The 22,861-nt window shown below is 35.2% G+C and overlaps 2 protein-coding genes across 6 annotated transcripts in view; one reads left to right on the forward strand and one right to left on the reverse strand.

The window, feature by feature from the left end:
* The window catches only part of LOC136031887 (uncharacterized), a 40,980-nt gene extending 30,048 nt beyond the window's left edge, over window positions 1–10,932 (forward strand). For all 4 annotated transcript variants that reach the window (XM_065711837.1, XM_065711835.1, XM_065711838.1 and 1 more), the window contains 3 exons: window positions 6,940–7,217; window positions 9,545–9,679; window positions 10,661–10,932. In XM_065711837.1, the coding sequence (XP_065567909.1) occupies window positions 6,940–7,217; window positions 9,545–9,679; window positions 10,661–10,893 (646 nt within the window). In that variant the 3' untranslated portion in view covers window positions 10,894–10,932. The remainder of the gene's footprint in view (window positions 1–6,939; window positions 7,218–9,544; window positions 9,680–10,660) is intronic.
* A 3,622-nt stretch (window positions 10,933–14,554) lies between these two features.
* LOC136031884 (sterol O-acyltransferase 1-like) overlaps window positions 14,555–22,861 on the reverse strand; it is a 29,575-nt gene continuing 21,268 nt past the window's right edge. For both annotated transcript variants that reach the window (XM_065711830.1, XM_065711831.1), the window contains exons 8-10: window positions 20,988–21,222; window positions 16,241–16,380; window positions 14,555–14,776 (exon numbers count right to left, since the gene is read on the reverse strand). In XM_065711830.1, the coding sequence (XP_065567902.1) occupies window positions 14,723–14,776; window positions 16,241–16,380; window positions 20,988–21,222 (429 nt within the window). In that variant the 3' untranslated portion in view covers window positions 14,555–14,722. The remainder of the gene's footprint in view (window positions 14,777–16,240; window positions 16,381–20,987; window positions 21,223–22,861) is intronic.

The following is a 22,861-nucleotide window of genomic DNA, read 5'->3' on the forward strand; positions in this document are numbered from 1 at the left end:
GCTCTTATAAACGCTCAAAGATACTGCATGGATTGAGTTAGAAACGAATCCCTTCAATCAGAGGCAACGCTTTAGAGCTGTGCATAGTAGAGAGCCATAAGGCTTTAATATATCATTTATCTATTATTATTTTTTTCAGAGCCATTTCGTACCGAAGGGGTGGTCGTAGAAACTTCGGAGGGAACTCATTCGACTGGAAATTGAAAGGCCTAGTGCCCTTTTAAGAGTCATAAGGGATCAGAGGGTAACGACCCCGCTTTCCTCCCTCCCACATCCTTTAGTTGTCTTTTTGAGTCGCCTTGTCCCTGGGGCAAGGGCTGTGAATTGTGCAAGTTGCCCCTTGTTTATATACACGGTTTTTTATTGGGAAAAGGGGATTTGTTTGATTCTAGGTCTCAAAAAAGGCTTAGGGCATTAAGGTAAAACTTTCAGTAGCTATTAAGGGGAATTTCGAACAAAATCAAAACATACTGTGTTCCAACTGGTTGTCAAAAGGGCGTATCTCAGGAACGGCTGAGTTTATTAAGTTGAAATTTTGAGGTCCTGGCGAAAGGGTTGTTGAAGTGTGATCGAAGGGCAACCAGCCTCCCTTGCAAAGGGTGAGAGGGCATCTAAGCCCTCTCGCCCTCAAGACTGATCGAAATATTGAAAATGCTGTTTTTTTCAAAATAGTCAAGAGTTCTTCCGGGGATGCCATGCCCTCCATTGCATCAGGGGCAAGGGTTGTAGATTGTGCAAATTGCCCATTGTTCAAATGCAGGATTTATTGTTGAGAAATTCCGGAATGTTTGTTCCCGGGTGTGTCCTAAAAGGCTAAGGGTATTAAGGTGAAACTTTAGGGAACGTTCCTGGGTTGTGTTGAACTAAATAAAAAGACGTTATGTGCATCCAGTTATCAAAAAGGCATATTACCAATATCTTAGGAACGGCTTAGGGTATTAACTTGAAACTTTCAGGGCCGCTACTACTCCTACTACTTGCGATTTCGATTATGAATATTTGCGACTGCCACTACTCCCGAATCTGACTACAACTACTTGAAGATGCAATTACTTCTGCTTGTGACTACTTTAATGAAATTTTGAGGGGGATATTAAACAAAATTGAAACACACTATGTGTATGCCGGTTGTCAAAGAGTATCAGTAATATCTCAGGTACAGCTGAAGACATTAAATCGAAACTTTCAGGGCATTTTTTAGGAGGTGTTGGAGAGTGATCTGAGCCAAGCAGCCCCCCACCTACCTTTTTTAGATGCCCGCCCCTCAACACTAACCGAGATTTAAAAAAAGCCATTTTTATCAAAATCGTTGAGTTTTAATAATTATGTCTCCTGGGATGCCATGTACCCCATAGCCCCAAGGGTAAGAGTTGTAAACTAAAAAAATGTCTATAACATACATACAGGATTTAACATTGGAAAAGAGAAAATGTTTTATCCTGATCCTGGGTGTGTCCCAAAAGGCTAAGGGTATTAAGGTGAAAATTTACGAGATGATTGAGGGGGGATGCTGAACTAAATCAAAATACACTGTGCATCAAGGTTTTTAAAAGGACTTATCTGCGGGGACAGCTAAATCTTACGAATGACTAAGGGTATTAATTTGAAACTTTCAGAGTCACTACTACTGATGAAACTACGACTATCTGCGACTAACTTACGAATGCGACTACTTGCAACTGCGACTCCTTGTAAATGTGGCTACTTCGACTACAAATCCTTGCGACTGCGACTGTGACTATTTGCGACTGTGAATACGACTATTTTTAAGAAATGTTGAACAAAATCAAAGCACACTATTTGCATGATGTCTGTCAGAAGATCGCATCAGTAATATCCCAGGAACGGCTGAGGGCATTAATTTGAAACTTTCAGGGCATGTTGAGGTGGATGTTGAAAGTGCTTGGAGGGCAAAATTTAAGCCTTCTTGTCTTTTATACCCCCCACCATATACTCATTAAGTTTTGAAATAGTCGCTTTGTCCAAAATTGTCAAAAAGTCTAGTAGCTATGCTATCGGCTGTAAATTATGTAATTTGCGTATTGTTTACATACTGAGTTTCACATTGGGAAAGAAAGGGATGTCTGACCCTGGGAGTGTCCAAAAAGGCTAAGGGTGTCAAGCTGAAACTTCAGGGAATATTGAGCTGGGGATGTTGAACTAAATAAAAAGATACTATGTGCATCCAGGTTATCAAAAGAGCGCATCTGCATTATCCTAAGAACGGCTAAGGGTTTTAACTTAGAACTCTCAGGGTCACTACTACTACTCTGCTGCGACTTCAGCTGCATATGATTGTGAATATTCGTGATTGCGACTATGCATGATTGCGGCTACTTGCAATTGTGAGCTACTTGTGATTGAGGCTACTTGTGATTGAGTCTACTCGCAACTACTCGTGACTACTCGCAACTGTACCTTTTTGCAACTGCGACAACTTACGAATTTGAATACTTGCGACTGTGAGTACTTTTGAGCGTGACTGCGACTACTTTCAGGTAATGCTGAGGGGTTTTTGAATAAAATCGAAACACACTATTTGCATGCTGGTTGTGCAAAAGGAAGGTTCAGTCAGCAACATCCCAGGAATGGCTGAGGGTGTTAAGTTGAAACCTTCAGAGCACGTTGAGGCGGATGTTGAACAGTGCTTGGAGGACAAAGGGCCCCTCCTCGTTCTTTTAGATACCCAACTCCCTCAGTATTGATCAGGATTTTGAAATCTCCACTTTGTTCAAAATAGTGGAAAGTTCTAATAGCTATCCCATTAGGTGTGCTATGCCCCCACAAACCCCGGGGAAATGGTTGTAAATTATGCAGTTTGTCCATTGTTTACATACAGTATTTATCATCGTGAAAGACGGTAACGTTCGGACATACTGGTGTCCAAAAATTTCAGGGAATGTTGAGGAGGATGTTGCATTAAATCAAAAGACACTAACTACATCGAACTGCGAAAAGGTTGTATTTGGGCATTTCTATGTTGATCTCAGGAACGGCTGTTGGTGTTAAGTTAAAACTTTCAGGGAATGCTGAAGGGGATGTTAAAGTAAAAAAAACACCATGTATAAGTTGTCAAAACGTCACATCTTAAGCATTCCAAGAACATTTAGGGAAGGGTATTAAGTGGAAACATTCAGTGAATCTTGAGGGGGATGTTGAACTTAATGAAAATACACTATGTAAATCCAGGTTGTCAAAAGTTCGTATCTGCAATATCTCAAGGCTAATGGCATTTATTTGAAACTTTTCAGGAGTGTTGAGGGAGGTTTTGAGATAAATCAAAAGAGACTATTTGAATCCAGAAAGCCAAAAGGGCGTTTGTAGAATATCTTTAAAAAAGCTAGGATATTAAGTTTAAATTTCGAGGGAATGTTGAAATAAATCAAAAAACACTATGTGAACCCAGGTTGCCACAACGATATTTTCCCCAAACCCCATCTACCAATCACTCACGTAGAAGTGACAAATGAAAGAGTTTGAAGAAACGGAAATGAAGAGAACTGAGTGCTCTTTCTGATGTATATTCGTTCTCCTGTTTATTTTCATTTAATATTTTGAACATTCTTTCAGGCGAATCTGTTTTTGTAACTATCTGTAAATTACTGTTGAATTGGACCTTGAACCTTGAACCTTGGAATTTCAAAAACCATTCCAAATCTAGATTTCATATTGAACATAATTTATAAATTGAAGACAATCAAAGCCAATGGTCATATCACCTGACGCAACTTAAGAATTTAAATTACAATCGGATATTTTGGTTTTTGAAGCCGAATACCTGTTAAACTGAAATCATTAAATTAACAAATGCTAACATTTTGGCAGTCACAAGCGAACAGAAATTAATATTAAAAAAGCTCCGAAAAAGAAGTTTTCAAAGAAAAGTAAAGATCCATATTGAATTTAGGACGGGCAGAAATCAAAGCCTGTAATATTTCAAACCGAAAGTCAAACCAGAAATTACTAATAAAGAATAAATGAAACCCGAAACTAACAGAAATTAAAAATGAATGATTATATCAAACATAAAGACAACAGATACTGATGTGAATGAACAGATAAACCAAGTAAAACCTAGACCTACGTTGCCTGAGCAACGTGAACTGTTGCGGCAACCTTTGTCCGGCTTCGCCGAATAAAGTGTTGCAAGAGCAGCACTTTGGTTTTGTTTCTTTGCTATCGGTTAAACTCTGAAGTTGTCAGCCCATCGAAGCTTTTAAAACGTTATGTTCAAAGAAGAACGCGATCAGTAATCACATGATTACGGGCTATTCCTCAGCGTTGAAAAAACAACAATAACAAAAGAATATCGAAAGAAGGGACTAAATTGACTTTGCAGCCAGTTGAACTTTATCCTTTTCAATCGTAGACATCGTGACGAGTCAAGACTTGGAACAATATCTTATATAATCTAGTTGGTATTATAAAGCTATCCGTAACTTTTCAGGATCAAAATACGATAGATGATACTCTATTAATTATTACGAAACTGCCTCGTTGTTTTACGTTATCGTTTGTCCCCCTTGCATAAACACTTAATTCTAGGTTACAGTGAGTATGGGTAGGCTACACAAACTAGCAAAGTTATAAACCCCTCTTCACTAAAAATGATTGTAACCTAACAGACGATTATTACTTACAAGTCCCCTACATGTCTTACCACTGGAACCAACTCGGTCTTATCATCAAATACACTGGAAACAAATAATAGGTATACCAAATAGCAAAATCTGCAAACCCTTCACTGCCGAAGATAGTCTCCTACATGTCTCACAATTGGTATCGGCTTATTTTTGGTTTCAGTGTGTACCCTACTACTGAAGTTGTCAACCCCCTGAAACTTTCGAACTAACATATCTCATGAAGAAATTTTTGTATCAAAAAATGGATGACATATACTTTGATCAGCTCATCAAGAGCTATCGATTGCCGTTGAAAATTTTTTTTTATCTGTCTTAGTTCAAAAGTTGATTTTTTTTTTTGCCGTAGGCCAACTTTCTAACGTCACCAGTTAGAAAGGAGCAAAGGATAAGCTCCAATTTCTTTAGCAATGACAGAACTTTTTAAGTTTAAAAGGTTCATCTGATAACACTTCTCTACCTCAATCCCAAGTCCAAAAAAAGAAATGATAAACCCAGCGAAAATCACGGCAGCACTTTCGGACCCGTGGGAAAATGCCGCTTTTTTGCTTCTGTAAATTTTTCTATTTATCACTTAGAGAAGATATGTTGGCTGTGGGGCCGGGTAACTGCCGCATATATTTAACATTTATAGATTTTAGTCCATCTTCAATTTGAAAGTGGGGCCTGTCTGCTTGCCTGCTAGAACGGAGCTTTCCACTCGAAAGCAGAAACATGGTTTGATGAAACGAAAGCTTGGCTGCACAACTTCAGATACTCCTCTCTGACATAGGCTATATAACTCCACTTCACTTCGCACACCATAGGCTCTGGCTTGTGGACAAGCAAAAACCATCCTTTTTGGCCCCAGGCAAGAGTTCTGCGGAGCTTTCCAAAATCTAATGCCATGTTCATCAATCCGGCCTGAGGTCCACACTTTCCGTGAAGACCGCACAGGTTAGATCCTTACCAGTTTCCAGGAATAAGCCGACATCGGTGGCATAGAAAAAAAAAAGACGGGACAAAACCAAAGTGTTGCATATTCAAATGAAACGTAAAACGAAAAAAGTTGAAATAAACAGGACTTAGGCTACTGCCCCCTCCCCCTCCCTTAACCGTAAAAGTTCTTGAGCCTATTAAGTGATTTGTACTTTACTGAAAGCAAAATATATTACAAACATTTTTTTTTAAATTTATAACATATATAAAATATAAATGTAATTTTTTTACATTTAATCTTTGTATATTTATAAGTGATTAATCTATTAAGTGATTTGCACTTTACTGAAAGCAAACATTTTTTGTATATTTATAACATTAAAAATGAAATTACAGTTGAATAAAGTTTTGAATAGCTAACATATCCAGGAGTTGGTACCATTGCACATTAAATATTCCGTTTGTTGTCGTTAGTTCTTTCCAGTCATCTTGATTATTATAGTGATTTAGTTTCCATTTTTCGTCGATGTTTTGAAAAATTGAAGCACTGGGTTCAAAATACATAATTTTCAATAAAACGCAAAGGACACAGCAGGCTTTAGAGCTTCTATGGTTAGGGGAAGAGGAAGGGGCTGTAGCCAAACTCCTGTTTGCAGTAATTTTGTTTGTTTTAAGTTTGACGTGAGTATTTAATTTAATTTTTACTCTATTTAGGTCTATTTATTGATCTTTATCAGTATCTGTTATCTTCATGTTTAAGATGATAATTTATTTTAAGTTCTGTTTGTTTTGGGTTTTATTCTTTGATAATAATTTATGGTCGTTTTAAGTTTGAATTATTATAGGGACTTATTTCTGCCCGTGTTAAACTTAATATGGTTCTTTGCTTTTTTTGAACAACTTCTTTTTCGGAAATTTTTTTGAAAGTAAAACTAAAAGCTTTCTTTCTTGTCCAACTCTAAAAACTGATAGATCCTATCCCTATGATGCTTTTGTTGCATTTTTAAATATTCCTTATTTTTAATTTTGATTTTAGACATAGCTGTTGCTTTGTACTTCTATTTTGCATCTTTATTCCCATTACCATTTGTATTGGGTTTATATAAGTCACCTGTATTGCTATATTATACTGTATTGCTACACTTTAATTTAAATTTTTCTGAAGTATAATTTGTTCGTGTTTTTTGAGTTTAAGTTTACATTGAGGTTTAGCAAGAGAGGGGGAGGGGGGATTTTAAATTTCGGTTGTCAATCCTCTCGTTTGGCTGGCCAAAATTTTGCAGTTTTCGTTTGTATAAAGTCAGTGCAGATGTTCTTGTTGAACAGCACACATTGGAAAACAACTCTTTGGATTCTATTAAATTCTGACTATATATCTTAGACGAGATGATGAAATTGATGTTGAAGTTTCTGCCAGTGGTTTTATCAAATCAGTGATTGGGGAATCGGCAGACTTACCAAGAGAAGAACAAGAGGAATCAGAAGAATCTGGTAGTAATGAAGAAAGTGAACCTGAAACTGATGTGAATGAAGACAAAAATGTCGAAGAAAATTCCAAATTTCAAAGTAAGGATAGGGAAACTGGTGAATATAAAGGAAGCAATGATAAGGAAGATGATATTGACGAACTTCAAAAGGGACTTGAAAACGCTATGAAAGGTGATAATTAGTTTCCTCTGTTCTTTCTCTGCGGTGCTGTAATCTGTTATTTTCCGAGTCTCCAGAATGTCAGACATCGCTTTCATTTTTGACCCTAATTGAGTAAATGAATTGACTCGGCGGGATTTTCATGAAAAATTTGTCCGAGACAATAAAATATTTGCTCTCAAAATAAATAGACAATCAATTGGAGCAACAGCTATTATTGGGGTTGCATCAACTTGGCTTCAAAAACATTCAAGTTCTTACTGCTCCGTATCCAAAATAGTTTGTCATTTCTCAAGCAGTTTGTGGTACCGAACTATAGTAAGGAGTGGCTTATGGTAAAATTAACCAAAATTATAAAAAAAAACTTTAGAAAAATGTATACACTAAATGAATCGGCTTTTCATAATGATTCTAGATATTTAAAATTCTTTAATTTTTTTATGCACCAGAAGTTACGAGGCTAAGAAAATTTTCCAAATTTTTGAGAAAGGAGAGGGGGGAAGACCTTTAAAAAGTTATGATCTTGATGAAAATTTGACCAACCAATTCAACATACCAATTAACATACTATGGAAGTTTCAGGTCTTTATCTACAAAAATATGAATTTGGATTTTTCTTGAGAAGGAGTTACTGCGGGCGGCAGATCTCCTCTACATATTGCAGATGTATTTAAAATGTAACATACAAGATTATATTCACTTACCTACCTACAGAAAAGGGGGAGAGTTGGGAGGTATCCCTGTAAAAAAGATTTGGTCGAATAATTCCCTTGGAAAACCGTGGAAACGGGAACACTAAATTTATTTTTGATATTTCAATCAGTATCAAAATAGGATATTTCTTATTCTTCCAGAGAAAGACTGTCATGCATGATTTTTTTTTTTTTTTTTTTTTTTTTTTTTTTGAGGGTGGTCATATCGAACCAGTAGCCGTAGATTTTTCAAAGAGTGATTATGCAAATAGTTAGTTTAAGGTAAAGTACCCTTTTAAGCAACAAAGGAGATCACGCCACAGGAAAGTTCCGACTTTTAGAATAAGGCCTGTAAAAAAGAATTTTGATTCAAACAGTCCCAACTTGCTATTGGGCGAAAATTCTAAGAACTATTGAAAGGGTTTTATGTAGATTCTCAGTCTGAGAGACCACACAGACGTGCAGTAAGCTACTCATCTCTAAACACACATACAGTCCAATAAAAATGACCCTTTATTATGGACTGTTTAGCCAATGAAACTAACGGGCACAAAATATCACATAGTTGCACACCATATATTAGGGTGTTTTCTAATTGGTTCTTTTATAGGGAGGGGGAACCTAAGACCTCAAAAGGGTGTTTTAGGTTGGTATTTTCAAACTCTCCACTGGGGGCGTCAGGTAAATTGAAGAAATATTTATATGATTGAGATGCTTCAGATGAACTGAAGTAATATTTAGATGATTATCCTAGAATTGATATCCGACCTCTCTTCATTCTGAAGAATATAGACATGGATTAATATAGGATGAAGATTGCAGTATGGGTACTGAGAGCGCGAAACCTTCTCTTTTTGTGGAAACATGGTTTATCTGTGGAAAATTATACTTTTCCGAAAAGCAAATACACTATTTGTGTCTTGTTTTCAAAGCATTGATCTACAAAAGTTTATTATAGCGGGTAGGCTTAGGGGGGTGGTAACCCTTCTCATATTAGGGTAATTCCGCGTATGGTATTAAAATCGAACAGAAACTAATATAAAAACGACAATTTTTTTTTCACGTGAAAGTAAAGAGTGAGATTAAAACTAACAGAAGTTATTACTTTATAAGGGTTTCTACCCCTCTTTACGCTAAATTTTCACGTTTTCCCCAATGTTTTAAGAATGAATTCTCTAACACATCTTTTATACCCTTAAATACTTTCAGTAAAGAACTGTACAAATTGAGCATTGAGTAGAGTAAGGGGCTGACGAAGGGTGCTAACCCAGAATCTTGAAAAGAAATGAAATCCTTTCTCTACTTAGCCAAATATTATCTTCTAAGCAATTCCTAATCTAACTGCAAAAGATAACTCCAATGCAAATCTAAGAAGTTACCTTATAAGCCATTAAATTCAAACCAACGTTAAACCACAAATATTTCGTCCCTCCAGAATTGGATTTGCAGAAGTCAATGACGGCATAACGTACAGAGTAAAATCAATCAAGTGCTCAAACACAACAAGGTAGAAGTTTAACTTGATCCATTTTCTGTCCGAGAGGTTAGTTTATTGCAACATACGCCTTTCAATGCTTAGCCATAATTTGGCTTCATTTCATATCAAATGAATAGTTATTAGTGACTATATCTCATTTTACTTTGTAGATTTTTCTATGAAGGATAATCGTTTGAAGGAAGAAGATTTATTATCAAGAGATGCAGGGACTATGACAAATGAGGAACTGAAAAACCGGCTTGGTCTCCAAGAGGAATTGCCCGTTCTAGAACCTGACACTGTTGGTATGAACATTTTCAAATTTGTTGCTCATTTCCCAAACAAATTTCAGAGGTGATAGGAAAAAGGTTAAAAAACATAAAAATGAGTACTTTTTAGGGTCTTGAGAAGGTACGTGTGGAATTGATGAAACCAAGAATATGCGCAATAATGAGCATAAAGGAAGTTAAAATCAAGTAGCGGTTTAGCTCCCTGTGTGTTTTGTTCCATAATGGCATTTCCTCTTTTATTGTAAATCTTAAAAAGTTGCAACAGAAAGTAAAGACAAGTTGACATCAGTATCGTCAGGGAACCAGGAGATATACGTTTTAACTTGCGAAGGAAAGGGGATTCTTGCAGGCGTATTAATGTGTGAAAATAGCAAAAAGGAAAAGAATTTATTTTATTTTTTTAATAAAGTTTTTTGTGTTTTTTTTTTAATTTCCCCCTCCTCCTGCCTTGCATGGTCAAGCTATTAATGTCTTTTTAAGATGTTATGTTTAAATTAATCTTTAATACAGTCAAGATTAAAAACTAATTGCTCACGCTGCATGTGTGAACTACGATTCATAGTACAAGACTGCCAATTCAAATAGCTTTCAAACTTTTCAACACTTCGAGGTAATTTCCAGGGAATGGCTGTCCGTGTTTTTGCATTAAAGAACTTATCGAAGTGCAGTAAAGTCGATTGGTAAGACATTGTTGTTGTTTTTTTTTTTTTTTTTTTAGGTGGTTCTGATCTTCATGTTTTCAGTTTTAAATTCGAACAGAGAATGAAACAACAATAACAATATTCATCCAGTACTGATTTGATAAGATGCGCACAACCAGTGCGTTTAAGAAGGGAAGGGAGGAGGGGGTTATTGTTCCGATAAATTTCAGAAAGGTCTCTTCAATCTCCCCCCCTCCCGCTGTGATCACTTACTTGTTCCTAGTTTCATCAAAGGTGTCTTTATTGACGGGTTAGTATTTGTTTGTATATTTACTGTGAAAAGTTTTCTTTTCAGTCGACTGGTCAGACGTAAGACAAAGAAGAGGGGACTATGCTGCGAGCCTTAGAAGTGCCTCAACGATTCCTCCTGAGGTTATCAAAGAAAAAATAAAGAAATCTTTGGCAAAGCAAGAAGCGATAGACATACGAAAACGAATTACAGCCAAAGGAGATGCAAGCGCCACCAATAGGCAGAGACAATTTAATAAGGAATCAGTAAAAAAGGGTGGGGTTTGGGGTTGGGAATAACTGTTTTATTATGATTCTAATTAAATATTTTGATTTCAATTTCCGTTTGCACAGTTAAATGTCTTATTTGCATCTAGCATAACAAAGGTAAATCTATTAAGCTTACTCTGTTGCACTGATGCCCTAGCTTATGCAGCTATTATGTAATTCAAAAAGGGGATGGACCGATGGTCTAAGAGCAAAAAAAAACATCCTAAAGGTAGGTAAAATTTGGCAAAAAAGCATTAAAATCTCTGCAGATTTTGTATTTGGGTATTTAAATATCTTTTTTGAATCCTACTTAATTTGAGAATTCTTCTAATCCTCTTTTGATCCAGATTCAAGAACCCTCGAATTTCTCTTCTCTTTTTGTGAAAAAAAAAAAAAAAAATCAAAAATACCTCCTTCTGTATATGACTAAATTACCCTTCCGTATATCCTTCTAGTATTTAGTGATAAGGTGGGAGGTACTGAAAATATTCACGTGAATAGTAGTGAATTGCAAAATCTGAGTGTATTTGTATCTATGGTGCAACGCTTCATCGGATGATAAATGGGGCAAATGCGATGTGGAGTGTGTTGAGAAGCAGTGCGAGAAATATTGGCCTAAGCGCTATTAACTTAATTGAAGAAGATTTTCAGTAGCAAGATAAGACCAGTTCGTGCGAGATAGGAGAAAAGTTTCTTGGGTTAGGCAAGTAAAATATATTTTAGAAAGTTGTAGAGAAGCTAGTTTGTGGAATAATGGGAAAGGATGAGGGCTACAAAAGAGGTGTAGTAGTCAAACAAGAAGGGTTATTTTAGAGAACGATGAAATTCAGAAATGGCAATGGAGTTAACTGCCCTCCCGCTTCTCTCACCGTATGCTAAGAGGAAGTATGCTGGGAGGAGCTTTGTTTTATGGTAAGGGTTAATGAGGAGGAACTAAGGTGGATAATATCAGTAAGAGGAATTTTTACTACTTTGGGATAAGGGAAAATTTTTGGAAGGGTGAAGTCGAAGGAGGGTCTTTATTTTTTCCTAATGTACGGAGATAGGGAAGATGATTTAGTTCAATTTTTTGCAAGAATTAATGAGTTTTGGGAGGAAATTTAAATTTTCCCGGGGTGGATTCACTTTTTCTCAATGGAAACAGATCAGTAGGGAGGGCAGATATTTCAAAAGAAAGCTAAAATAAAGTAAAAAAATAAATAATGCTTCTCAAATAAAGAATCACTAGATGGTTTTGTTTAAAAAAAAATTGTGTCCTTATTTTAAGTTTTATTTTTGTTTTTCTCCGTTGAGAAAGGATCCTGGACGTGGAACCGAAATATTCGGATTTTTTATTTATTTATTAATTAATTTGTTGTTTAACTTATGTCGCTGCTTTGTTTAAATTAAAGCACGTTTCACTTGCTTAGTTTTTCATAATTAAAATGTCTCCCCTTTGCAGATCTTTTATATATCTGTCTATGTCTAGATCCTCTCACTTCCTTAGCCAATAATTGTCATTCGCCTCGGTCATTCCATCCCTTTGCTCGACTCTCTGGCAAGTCTTATTTCATACGTATTGTGTTACATTGGATCAGAATGAACAGCTGCGTAAGCTTCGTTCTTTTGACTCGACATGGCTCAATTATGTTTAAAACAGAAGCGCAATGTTTATTGACAATTATCTTAATGGCGAAACGAAACTGTCTACAATCTCATTTTTTTCAAAAATATTGCGTTTAGTTGATGAAGAAGATGCTTCAAAACGTTGCTTTTAATTGATGATACTTAAACTCCCACTGTTCCAGTTGTTGAGGCAAGGTTGGAAGGTAATTGTACATGTCATTCCTGGCAAGACCATTCCAGTCAAAGGGATTACTAATGAATGACCTTATTTTATCGCAGTTTTATACACTATTTTCCTTTTTCCATGTGTTTAAATGCCCGAGGAAGATTGAAAATGAAGGATGAAACAGATTAGCCCTATAACAGCATTGTATCGACGCTAATCGCCAAGATCAGTTTTCTATAGGGTTTACATCTACAATTATGGTCAACTGTATTGGCCAACATCAAAATCGCAAAAACGGTTTAAATACCTTATTTCACTTCAAATTCCAATAGAATACTTTAGTTGTAAATCCTAACCGTAGTACACTAACTTTCTCTAATACCTTAGATAATTTACGAAATTCGTAAAAAAAAAAAAAAAAATTATAAAGCGGCCATCGCAAGTCCGTAACTTTATCAAAGAAGCTACGTTGCGCAGCTGAGTAGTTTTTTTTTTGTTTTTTGTTTTTTTACAGATTTTCTATTTACTAGTAGTTTAGGACATGAATACACTGATCTAATTGGTCGTTTTCCCTCAAATTCGAAACACAGAAACGGGAAGATTTTTTTTTTACTTCTTGGGAAAGATGGGCTGAAATGAAGACGGATACAAGAACTAAAGTTACAGTGGCTGCTTTATAATTATTAATTTTCTAAACTCACAATCAAAACGGAAAAAATAGCTTCCATGGTTGTTGCTCGTCTTAATTAACGATATATGTCATAAAATCCTTGTTGTATAAGAGAAGATAAGTCCTTGTTGTATAGTTGATGATTCGTGTGGCAGAACAGACTTTTCGATAACCATAGTTGCGTTTTTGTCACTTTTTTGAACCAAACCCTTTCTCCAAAGGCCTTCAAAGAAAGGAGAACGGTGGCTTTGAGGTCAGCTCTCACATCTCCTCTTAGAAGTAGCGTGAGAATCAAATAAAATATAAAATATGGCTGACAATTATGCAGCCGTGAAGGTTACAAGAATTGAAAACCCATTTTAGAATGTAAAGTTATGAAATAGTAAAATTTCAGTAAAACATAAGATTATGAATTATTTTTTATGGCACTTTTAACCAAGTGACATATAGCAATCGCAAATTCTGTCGGTCTGTTTGTCTGTCTGTCCTGGTTTTGCTACTTTAGGCACTTCCAGGTAAGCTAGGACGATGAAATTTGGCACGCGTATCAGGGACCGGATTAGATTAAATTAGAAATAGTCGTTTTGGCGATTTGACCATCTGGGGGGGGGGGGATTATATTTAGTTCTCCTTTGTGAATTTCCAGCGCAATAGCTCCACTCGAGCAATATCCACCCACTTGGAAAATGCTTCAATGCCAATCTCTGCATTTTTAGCGCCACTCTTCATAATAAATTTATTATTCATAAAAATAAAGAAAGCAGATTATGAATTAGTTTTTTTTTGTCATGGTCTGAGGAAAATGCTGATTAAAAGAGCCACACAAAACATCTATTGGTCATTGGATTGAACAATCTTGTAATGTGTTTCATATTTCAGGAAATTCATAGTCCTGTCCTAGTTCCCAGTGCCTGCACATTAATTCCAACTTTTGAGCATCAGAAATCTGGTCACGGTTATCAAAGGAATGCAGACCAATGTCAAGCTAGGTGACTATGGGAGCAATGACTAAGATGTCTTCTGAATGTTGGTCTACTTAATGAAAAGGATTATTAATCCTTTTGCTTAAAAATTATTCTAATGTCTTGGGAAAATTAACTTCAAAAGTTGGCTTTGTTCAAATTTAATTATTTTTCATAGTCACGCTAGGTAATAATCGGCGTTTTGAACCTGACAAAAAAGAACTTCGTTCACTTCAACACTGAGTCTTCCATATAGCGTGAATTTAAATCATTACTTATTAACATAAGTCCAAACACAAAACTATATTATTAAATACCCTACTTTGAAACAACTTTCAGGCACATATTTGGTAATGAGGCACAAGAAATAAAGGAGGTAGTAATAGGGAATTCTTCATATTGTTGACCTTCACAGCCATTCACAAGTTGAGATCTTTTGTAAAAATCATCTTTGAATTAGTGTATTGCGTTACATGTCCACGATCTTGGGAGCCAGCTTAATAGATAACCCTAAAAACAATACGATAAGTTATCATGACTGAACAGTTATCATCCGGTATTGATACGGAAGCTACGAAAACTAAGCTGGTAAATAAATTGACAAAAAAAGAAAATAACTGAAGTTTTCCAGTTTAAAACAAATCTGAGTTCTAATGAAATTTTCCTATTTTTGTATATCAATTTCACGTCAAGAACTTCTGAATGTTGAAACCAAAATGAGGTTACTAAATATGAAAAAAAATATTGCAGGCTATTTAGCACTTCTAGAAAATTAGCATCACAAAGGAAATTCCTCGCTTCAAGCAAAAATATATGGTATCCAGGTCAGCTCCTACGAGAAGTGGTCTGCGATGCAAGGAGTTGAAACACAGGGGAATTGGGACCTTAAACGAAGTATATATAAAGAGAAATAGCCTATTTTTATGTATTTTAATTTTTTTTACATATGAGGCAGAAGGAAGTAGAATAGAGTGTATAAGAGAAATAGTAGGTAAGGGAAAACGAATTAACATCGATTGACTGTATTACAAGGTAAGCTGAAACAATAGCTAGGATTGATTTGCTTTAAAAATGTAAAGTTTCTGGAAAACTTTAAAATATTTACAAGTGAATGCTCAGTTCCAAAAACAAATAAAAATAAATTCTAGTCGATAATTAGTTTTTGCTCCTGCATTAGACAGAAAATGAATCCAATAATGTAAAAAAAAAGAAATAGTAAAGCAGAATGAATTTAAAAAAGAGTGACCATCAGCAATTTACTAAATTATCGTTCAAAATACTTCTTAGCATTTACCAGAGTAAGCAGGTTAACGTTTGGATCGAACTGAGTATTCCTCACATCTCTCCCTGTTATCAGATCCTTCGCTAAATTCAGCATACACAGTTTCGGCAAAAATCCAGTATAAGTAATAACCTTTGTGAAGTACGTATCTTCACTCACCTCACTTCAGTTCATTTTACTCGTCACTTAACTCACCATATCTTCACTTCACTTCACTCGTATCTTCAATCACTTTATGGAATTATGGGAGCTACAACTGAGCAAACAGCTACATGGAGTATGAGAAAGCAGGTAAGTTCGCCAGGTTCGCAACTAATTTTGAACTTTCGCCAATATTTGTGGGCTAGTGCTGACAGTTGCCAAAGTGGAAGCATTCACTGGCCTTTTTCTGTCTTTTTTTCTTACTTCATCACTTCAGAGTTTTAAATGCTCAGATGAAAAAACCAATGAATTAACCAATATTCAGGCTTTTAAAGTAATGGAAGATATTTTTTTATAACCTTGTTAAAAAATATAATGATGGTTACTGAATAGCTTCTTTATTCTATTACTTGCGGTAAAGAGAGAACAAAAAAAATTATTTACAAAAGAAACAGAAGAATAGCTTAACAAATTTAAATCGCAAAAATAGCCATATATCTTAGAAAAGATATACCAGAAAGAATCCAGTAAGAAAGAAAAAATTATTTTACCTCAGGGGGTGGACAGTTGATCCGAGCGTAGAACTCCATACTATAGATGCTCATAAGGAGACCAGTCCCCATAAACAATGTAGCCCACAAGAAAACATTGCCAACTCTAACTCCCATGTTATTCAGAAATGCGAAGGCAACTAAAATACAAATTTTCATTCATCTTCAAACACAAATAATAACCTAACTGGAAAATAACCTTAATTAATGTATCATAACGTCGTCCTATCTTTCTGATTCACGGAACATTTATTGTCAGAAATACATGATATGACTCAATCACATTGGTAACTATACTCAGGTTAGTTTTTTTTCTAGGTTCGATCTAGATCTTATCCTTGGGTTTCTCTAGGTTTATTTTACGCATACTAGGTTTTAGCGATAGAGCCTTACATTCTTATGTAGTTTGGTGACGCAAAAGAAATTATGAGGAAATAAGAGGTAGCTTCACACTATTGATATTTATGGTATTTAAATTTAGTCAAATTTATTAAAATTAACATAAGGTTAAGATATAAGACACTAAGAAACTCCTGATTCTTGCAGGGCTTTTAGTGTAGTTTTACAGAAATTTAAGAGATAACTGGCAACAGACAATTTCACACAATAGTTAAAAAGTTCACGTAACCAATTTGGCTTTTGAACAGCTTATATAATCTATATATTATTATTAAAGCTCAATGCACATTATTAAATAAAAGCAAACATTTTAAGCAAATTAAAACTATGACAAAACTTGATTCAAACATAAATTGCCCTTAAATTGAATATACCACGCCTAAGATAACATATATGTCTCATTTGTCCTTCATTGAAAACTTAGTAAATCCCACATATATAACAATGGTTTTCATACAATCTCATCCCTAAATTTCATTAATCACTATAGTTCATGAAGTTTGTCACTATAATTTAGTAAAATTTCATACACTTTGTCTAGATTTTAAAACTTAAAAAATACAGCTGAATATTTATTATATATATATATATATATACTAGCTGTTGGGGTGGCGCCTCGCGCCACCCCGACACCTAGTTGGTGGGGGCGCTTCGCACCCCCCCAAGCCCCCCCACGCGCGTAAGTCGTTACGCGCCATATTAGTTACGCGCCATTGTAGTTGTGTCCCTATGTCCCACCTGTGAATATATATATATATATATATATATATATATATATATATATATATATATATATATATATATATATATATATATATATATATATATGTTTTTAACTACGTAAAACTTGCGAATATACAGCATTCTTTGCTGTCCCATTGTCTGTGCATATAAATAGATTGTCAGGTTTACCGACTCTTGAACATGCAACATATAATGGTCCATGGGAAAACAATCCGTATTCAGATCTATACCTCATGATTCTAATGATTGCCCTTGAGCTTTGTTGATGGTGATTGCTAATCGACCATTCCCTGTGTCGCCGTCGTCATTTATATATCCCCCTGTGCCCCCCGGCGTCCCCGTTGTAGTTGTGTCCCTGTGTCCCGGTCGTCATTTATATTACCTGTGTCCCGGTCGTCATTTGTGTCCCGGTGTCCCAGTCTGTGATTTCTCTTTGAGTGTCCCGGGCGTCATTTATATTCCTTGTGTCCCGGTCGTCATTTGTGTCTCGGTGTCCCGGTCTGTATATACATTCGTTTTTGAATTGGTCTTTTTTTAGTTTTTAGTTTTTTACCTTTTTGTTTAGTTTTTTTAGTTTTACCTCATGATTCTAATGATTGCCCTTGAGCTTTGTTGATGGTGATTGCTAATCGAACATTCCCTGTGTCCCCGTCGTCATTTATATATCCCCCTGTGCCCCCCGGCGTCTCCGTTGTAGTTGTGTCCCGGTCGTCATTTATATTCCCTGTGTCCCGGTCGTCATTTGTATCCCGGTGTCCCGGTCTGTATATACATTCGTTTTTGAAATGGTATATGATGAAATAAATTTTTGTATTTTTCCCCTTTTTTTCTTTTTATTTTTTTTTATTTTTATTTTTTTTTGTTTTGTTTTTCTCCTTTATTTTTCATTTTTTTTTCCTTTTTTCTTTTTTAGTTTTTTTAGTTTTTTAGCTTTTTTAGTTTTTTACTAGTTTTTAGTTTTTTTTTCTTTTTAGTTTTTTTGTAGTTTTTACCTTTTTTTTAGTTTTTTTAAACTAAAAAAACCGGGACATACTCCCTGTGTCCCGGTCGTCATTTGCGTCCCGGTGCTTTGTTGATGGTGATTGCTAATCGAACATTCCTTATGTCCCGGTCGCTTTCTCTTTGAGTGTCCCGGTCGTCATTTATATTCCCTATGAGCCGGTGTCCCGGTCGTCATTTGTGTCCCGATGTCCCGGTCTGTAATTTCGTCAGTCGAAAACATGACGTCAGTCGACACACAAACATGACGTCACTCGACAGACACACACACACACAGACAACTTATTTATATATATATATATATATATATATATATATATATATATATATATATATATATATACATATATATATATATATATATATATATATATATATATATATATATATATATATATATATATATATATATATATACTTCTTTAAAGAAAACAATTGACAGTTTTGCAGCAATATATATATATATATATATATATATATATATATATATATATATATATATATATATATATATATATACATATATATATATATATATATATATATATATATATATATATATATATATATATATATATATATATATATACTAGCTGTTGGGGTGGCGCTTCGTGCCACCCCAACACCTAGTTGATGGGGGCGCTTCGCGCCCCCCCCCAAGCCCCCCCGCGCGCGTGTCGTTACGTGCCATATTAGTTACGCGCCATTGTAGTTGTGTCCCTGAGTCCCACCTGTGAATATAGATAGATATATATATATTTTTAACTACGTAAAACTTGCGAATATACAACATTCTTGGCTGTCCCATTGTCCGTGCATATAAATAGATTGTCAGGTTTACCGACTCTTGAACATGCAACATATAATTGTCCATGGGAAAAACAATCTGTATTCAGATCTATACCTCATTATTCTAATGATTGCCCTTGAGCTTTGTTGATGGTGATTGCTAATCGAACATTCTCTGTGTCCCCGTCGTCATTTATATATCCCCCTGTGCCTCCCGGCGTCCCCGTTGTTGTTGTTTCCCTGTGTCCCGGTCGTCATTTGTGTCCCGGTGTCCCAGTCTGTAATTTCTCTTTGAGTGTCGCGGTCGTCATTTATATTCCCTGTGTCCCGGTCGTCATTTGTGTTCCGGTGTCCCGGTCTGTAATTTCTCTTTGACTGTCCTGGTCGTCATTTATATTCCCCGTGTCCCGGTCGTCATTTGTGTCCCGGTCGTCATTTGTGTTGATGGTGATTGCTAATCGAACATTCCTTGTGTCCCGGTCGCTTTCTCTTTGAGTGTCCCGGTCGTCATTTATATTCCTTATGTCCCGGTGTCCCGGTCGTTATTTGTGTCCCGGTGCTTTGTTGATGGTGATCGCTTTCTCTTTGAGTGTCCCGGTCGTCATTTATATTCCCTATGTCCCGGTCGTCATTTGTGTCCCGATGTCCCGGTCTGTAATTTCGTCAGTCGACAAACATGACGTCAGTCGACACACAAACATGACGTCACTCGACACACAGACAACTTATTTTTATATATATAGATAGATATATATATATATACTTCTTTAAAGAAAATAACTGACAGTTTTGCAGCAATAAAGTTCATTAGAGATTCTAAACCATTTACTATAGCTTATTACTTGAAAAACAGAGCGTATAACTATAATTTTGATTATTTCCATAGAACTAGTAACTTATAGTTGTACGAAAACAAGCTTTTTTATTTTATTTTAAGGGAACAGTTTAATAATCTCTCGAGAAAAAAAGATCTTATAAAAGGGCCGAGTAACTACAAAAGTAAGCGCTAATTGGGATTCTATCAACCTTCAAGAAAAGAATTTTTAATACTTAAAGCAGACCATGCAACTGGAACTGTAAACCTAACCCGCGAATAACGCAAAATGAGGTATATACTAGAATAAACGAAATATCTACCCTAATTCTACGTTTACGGGAATATGTCTACGTTTCCACGTCTATATTTATTGGAAATATGTTTCTTTTTCTTTGATCACTTCTTTAAGCCCTTTTTGATTGGTATAGAAACATAAAACAGAAACATAATAAATATAAAACTGCAAACGCCTATATAATATTGTAAGACTAATTTTTCAGTTATTTCCGCTTCTACTCTTCCAGTGCGATAGTACGTTTTACTATTGTATACAAACAATTACCAATATGTTGTTTACTATCGAGCATTCATTACGGGAGAGATAATTGCAACCCAGTATTTTCCGAAGAATAGTGACACTCTTTTGAAAAAAAAAACTTTTATTTCTTGTACAAAAATTGTAAGGGAAATCAAAACCCGCGGAAATGTTTCGGATTCCTTTAAAATTACAAAAATGCAATTTAAATTGCCTGCAATATTATAGGAATTCCACAGATGGATTTTCTGTAAATTTCAAATATTGGAAAAAAGACATTTGGCTACAATCATGACATTATGCTAGCAGGAAACTCCTTGTAAATAGTTGGTTAAATTTTCTTATTTTCAATCATTCACTTACTTGAATAATACAGTTATTTCACCAAAAAAAGTTAAATAAAGTTCCAAGATTGCTTTTCATTATAATTTAGCAAGAATACAAGTTATTAATTTCAAACTTACCTCCAAAGCCTCCAAAGAGAACAAAAATTATGGGATAAAAGAATCGCATAGTAAAGCCCATAATATATTCATGAACTAGGGAAGATATCACAAAGACGGCCAATTTGGGGAGGACTTTATTTTTTCTTCCTGTTAAGTCATAAATGTCCTTGTAAATATACGTATACAGCCAATCGTGTACAACGACGTTCCAAGTTCTATAGTAGCGAGAATACGATGAAGAATTCCACCAATCCTGGAACAAACATTAGCATTAAAATTTTTCTCGCTTTGTTTACCTCAAACATTATAACTCCTCACGTCTCCCAACCCGTGCACCTTTCAAAATAAGATTTCCATTTCCAAAGCCAAGCTAAACGAAGTCGTCTCTCGAAAGTCGAAGTCGTACAGTAGTCTGACCAGTTTTTTCGTCTTAAGTAGTCTGACCAGTTTTTTTTTTTTTTTTTTTTTTTTTTTTTTTTTTTTTTTTTTGTTGGTGCCACTGAATATCGCGCTTTATTTGTCCCCTCCTCCAATCGGTGCCACTTAATATCGTGCTTTGATCTGTTACACGTTTAGTAAAACTGCGAAACAGGATCATTTCAATTCAGTCAACTAATCTCAATAAATTAATTAATATAATTCCATGCAGTTTTAATTCATTATATAATAAACATTAACTGGTAATATTTTCCTTCGCCAATCATTCGTAACTAAAAATACATAAAATGTTTTAATTTTTTCCAATTTCAACCTTTCGCCCTGAATGTTGCGGATAAAACTAGCTAAAGCATGTAAGCAAAAAAATTGCGATGGCAACCTTTAAAAAAAAGACGAAAAACCCCTCTAAACAACAAAATATTAATCGACTGGTCTTTTTACTGTCTTTTACCAAATAAGTGATTCACACTGATATAAAGAATTTCTTTCACTCTACACAATATTCAGTTTTAAAGTCTCATTGTTATTTACAAAAACAACATTCTTCATCCAAAGAAAATCGCAGGCTACATATATAGAACAAGTGGCTTTGCAGCCCTTTATCTGGCGCCAAGTCACACACCCCCTTTCTACGAGAGATTATTAACTACGTTTATCAAATGGCTTATTGTAGGTTCCATTAATTGAGGTCGACTCGATACATGATAATTTCATATATAAAAAACTACAATAATTACAACCGATTTGAGGCCTTACTACGGCAATTAGACGTTAAGCGATTCAACACCTTAAGAATAATTTACCTCCAAGGGTATTACTGTTATTATACGACGCTTTGATTCACCCCATGTGTTTCATATGGATGCATCTTATGGTCAAGCAATTTTTATACAAATTTCAACTTCACAGCAAAGCAATTTGTCTTATTGGAGGCTACGTAGAAGGTGTCACCAGCACTTAACTTGCTTCAACAAATTAAAGTGCTGAATGTAGGACTACCAGATAGAAATTTTTGCATACCAATGTTAGAATTCTGTAAGTCCTGAGGTTTTTCGTGACTATTTTAGTGCTAATAGGTCAGTACATAGTTTTAAAACTCGTCACGCTGATAATTTTTTTGAGCCACGTAGAAGTGGAACCAGGGCTGGCTTCTCTAATAGATTTTCAGGTCTCCACGTACGGAACTCGATTCCAGAGTGCATTCGGGCGGCTGAGCACTTCGGGTTATTTAAAAGTAATTTGAAAAACTATTAAGTAGGAAAATGCCCGTAGTTTTTATTTCTGTATTTATTTATTATTATTTTGTTCCTATTGTTATTATTATTATGGTAGAATGGTTGATGAGAGATTGGTTACAGTTTTTATTTTGTTTATGTAATTTATTTATTTTTTATTTAATTTTTTAACTTTATTTTATTTTAGTTGTTATTTTTTTTTCTTTTTAGTTTGATTAA

Source organism: Artemia franciscana, chromosome 10 (genome assembly GCF_032884065.1).
Source record: "Artemia franciscana chromosome 10, ASM3288406v1, whole genome shotgun sequence".
In the NCBI taxonomy this organism is placed as follows: domain Eukaryota; kingdom Metazoa; phylum Arthropoda; class Branchiopoda; order Anostraca; family Artemiidae; genus Artemia; species Artemia franciscana.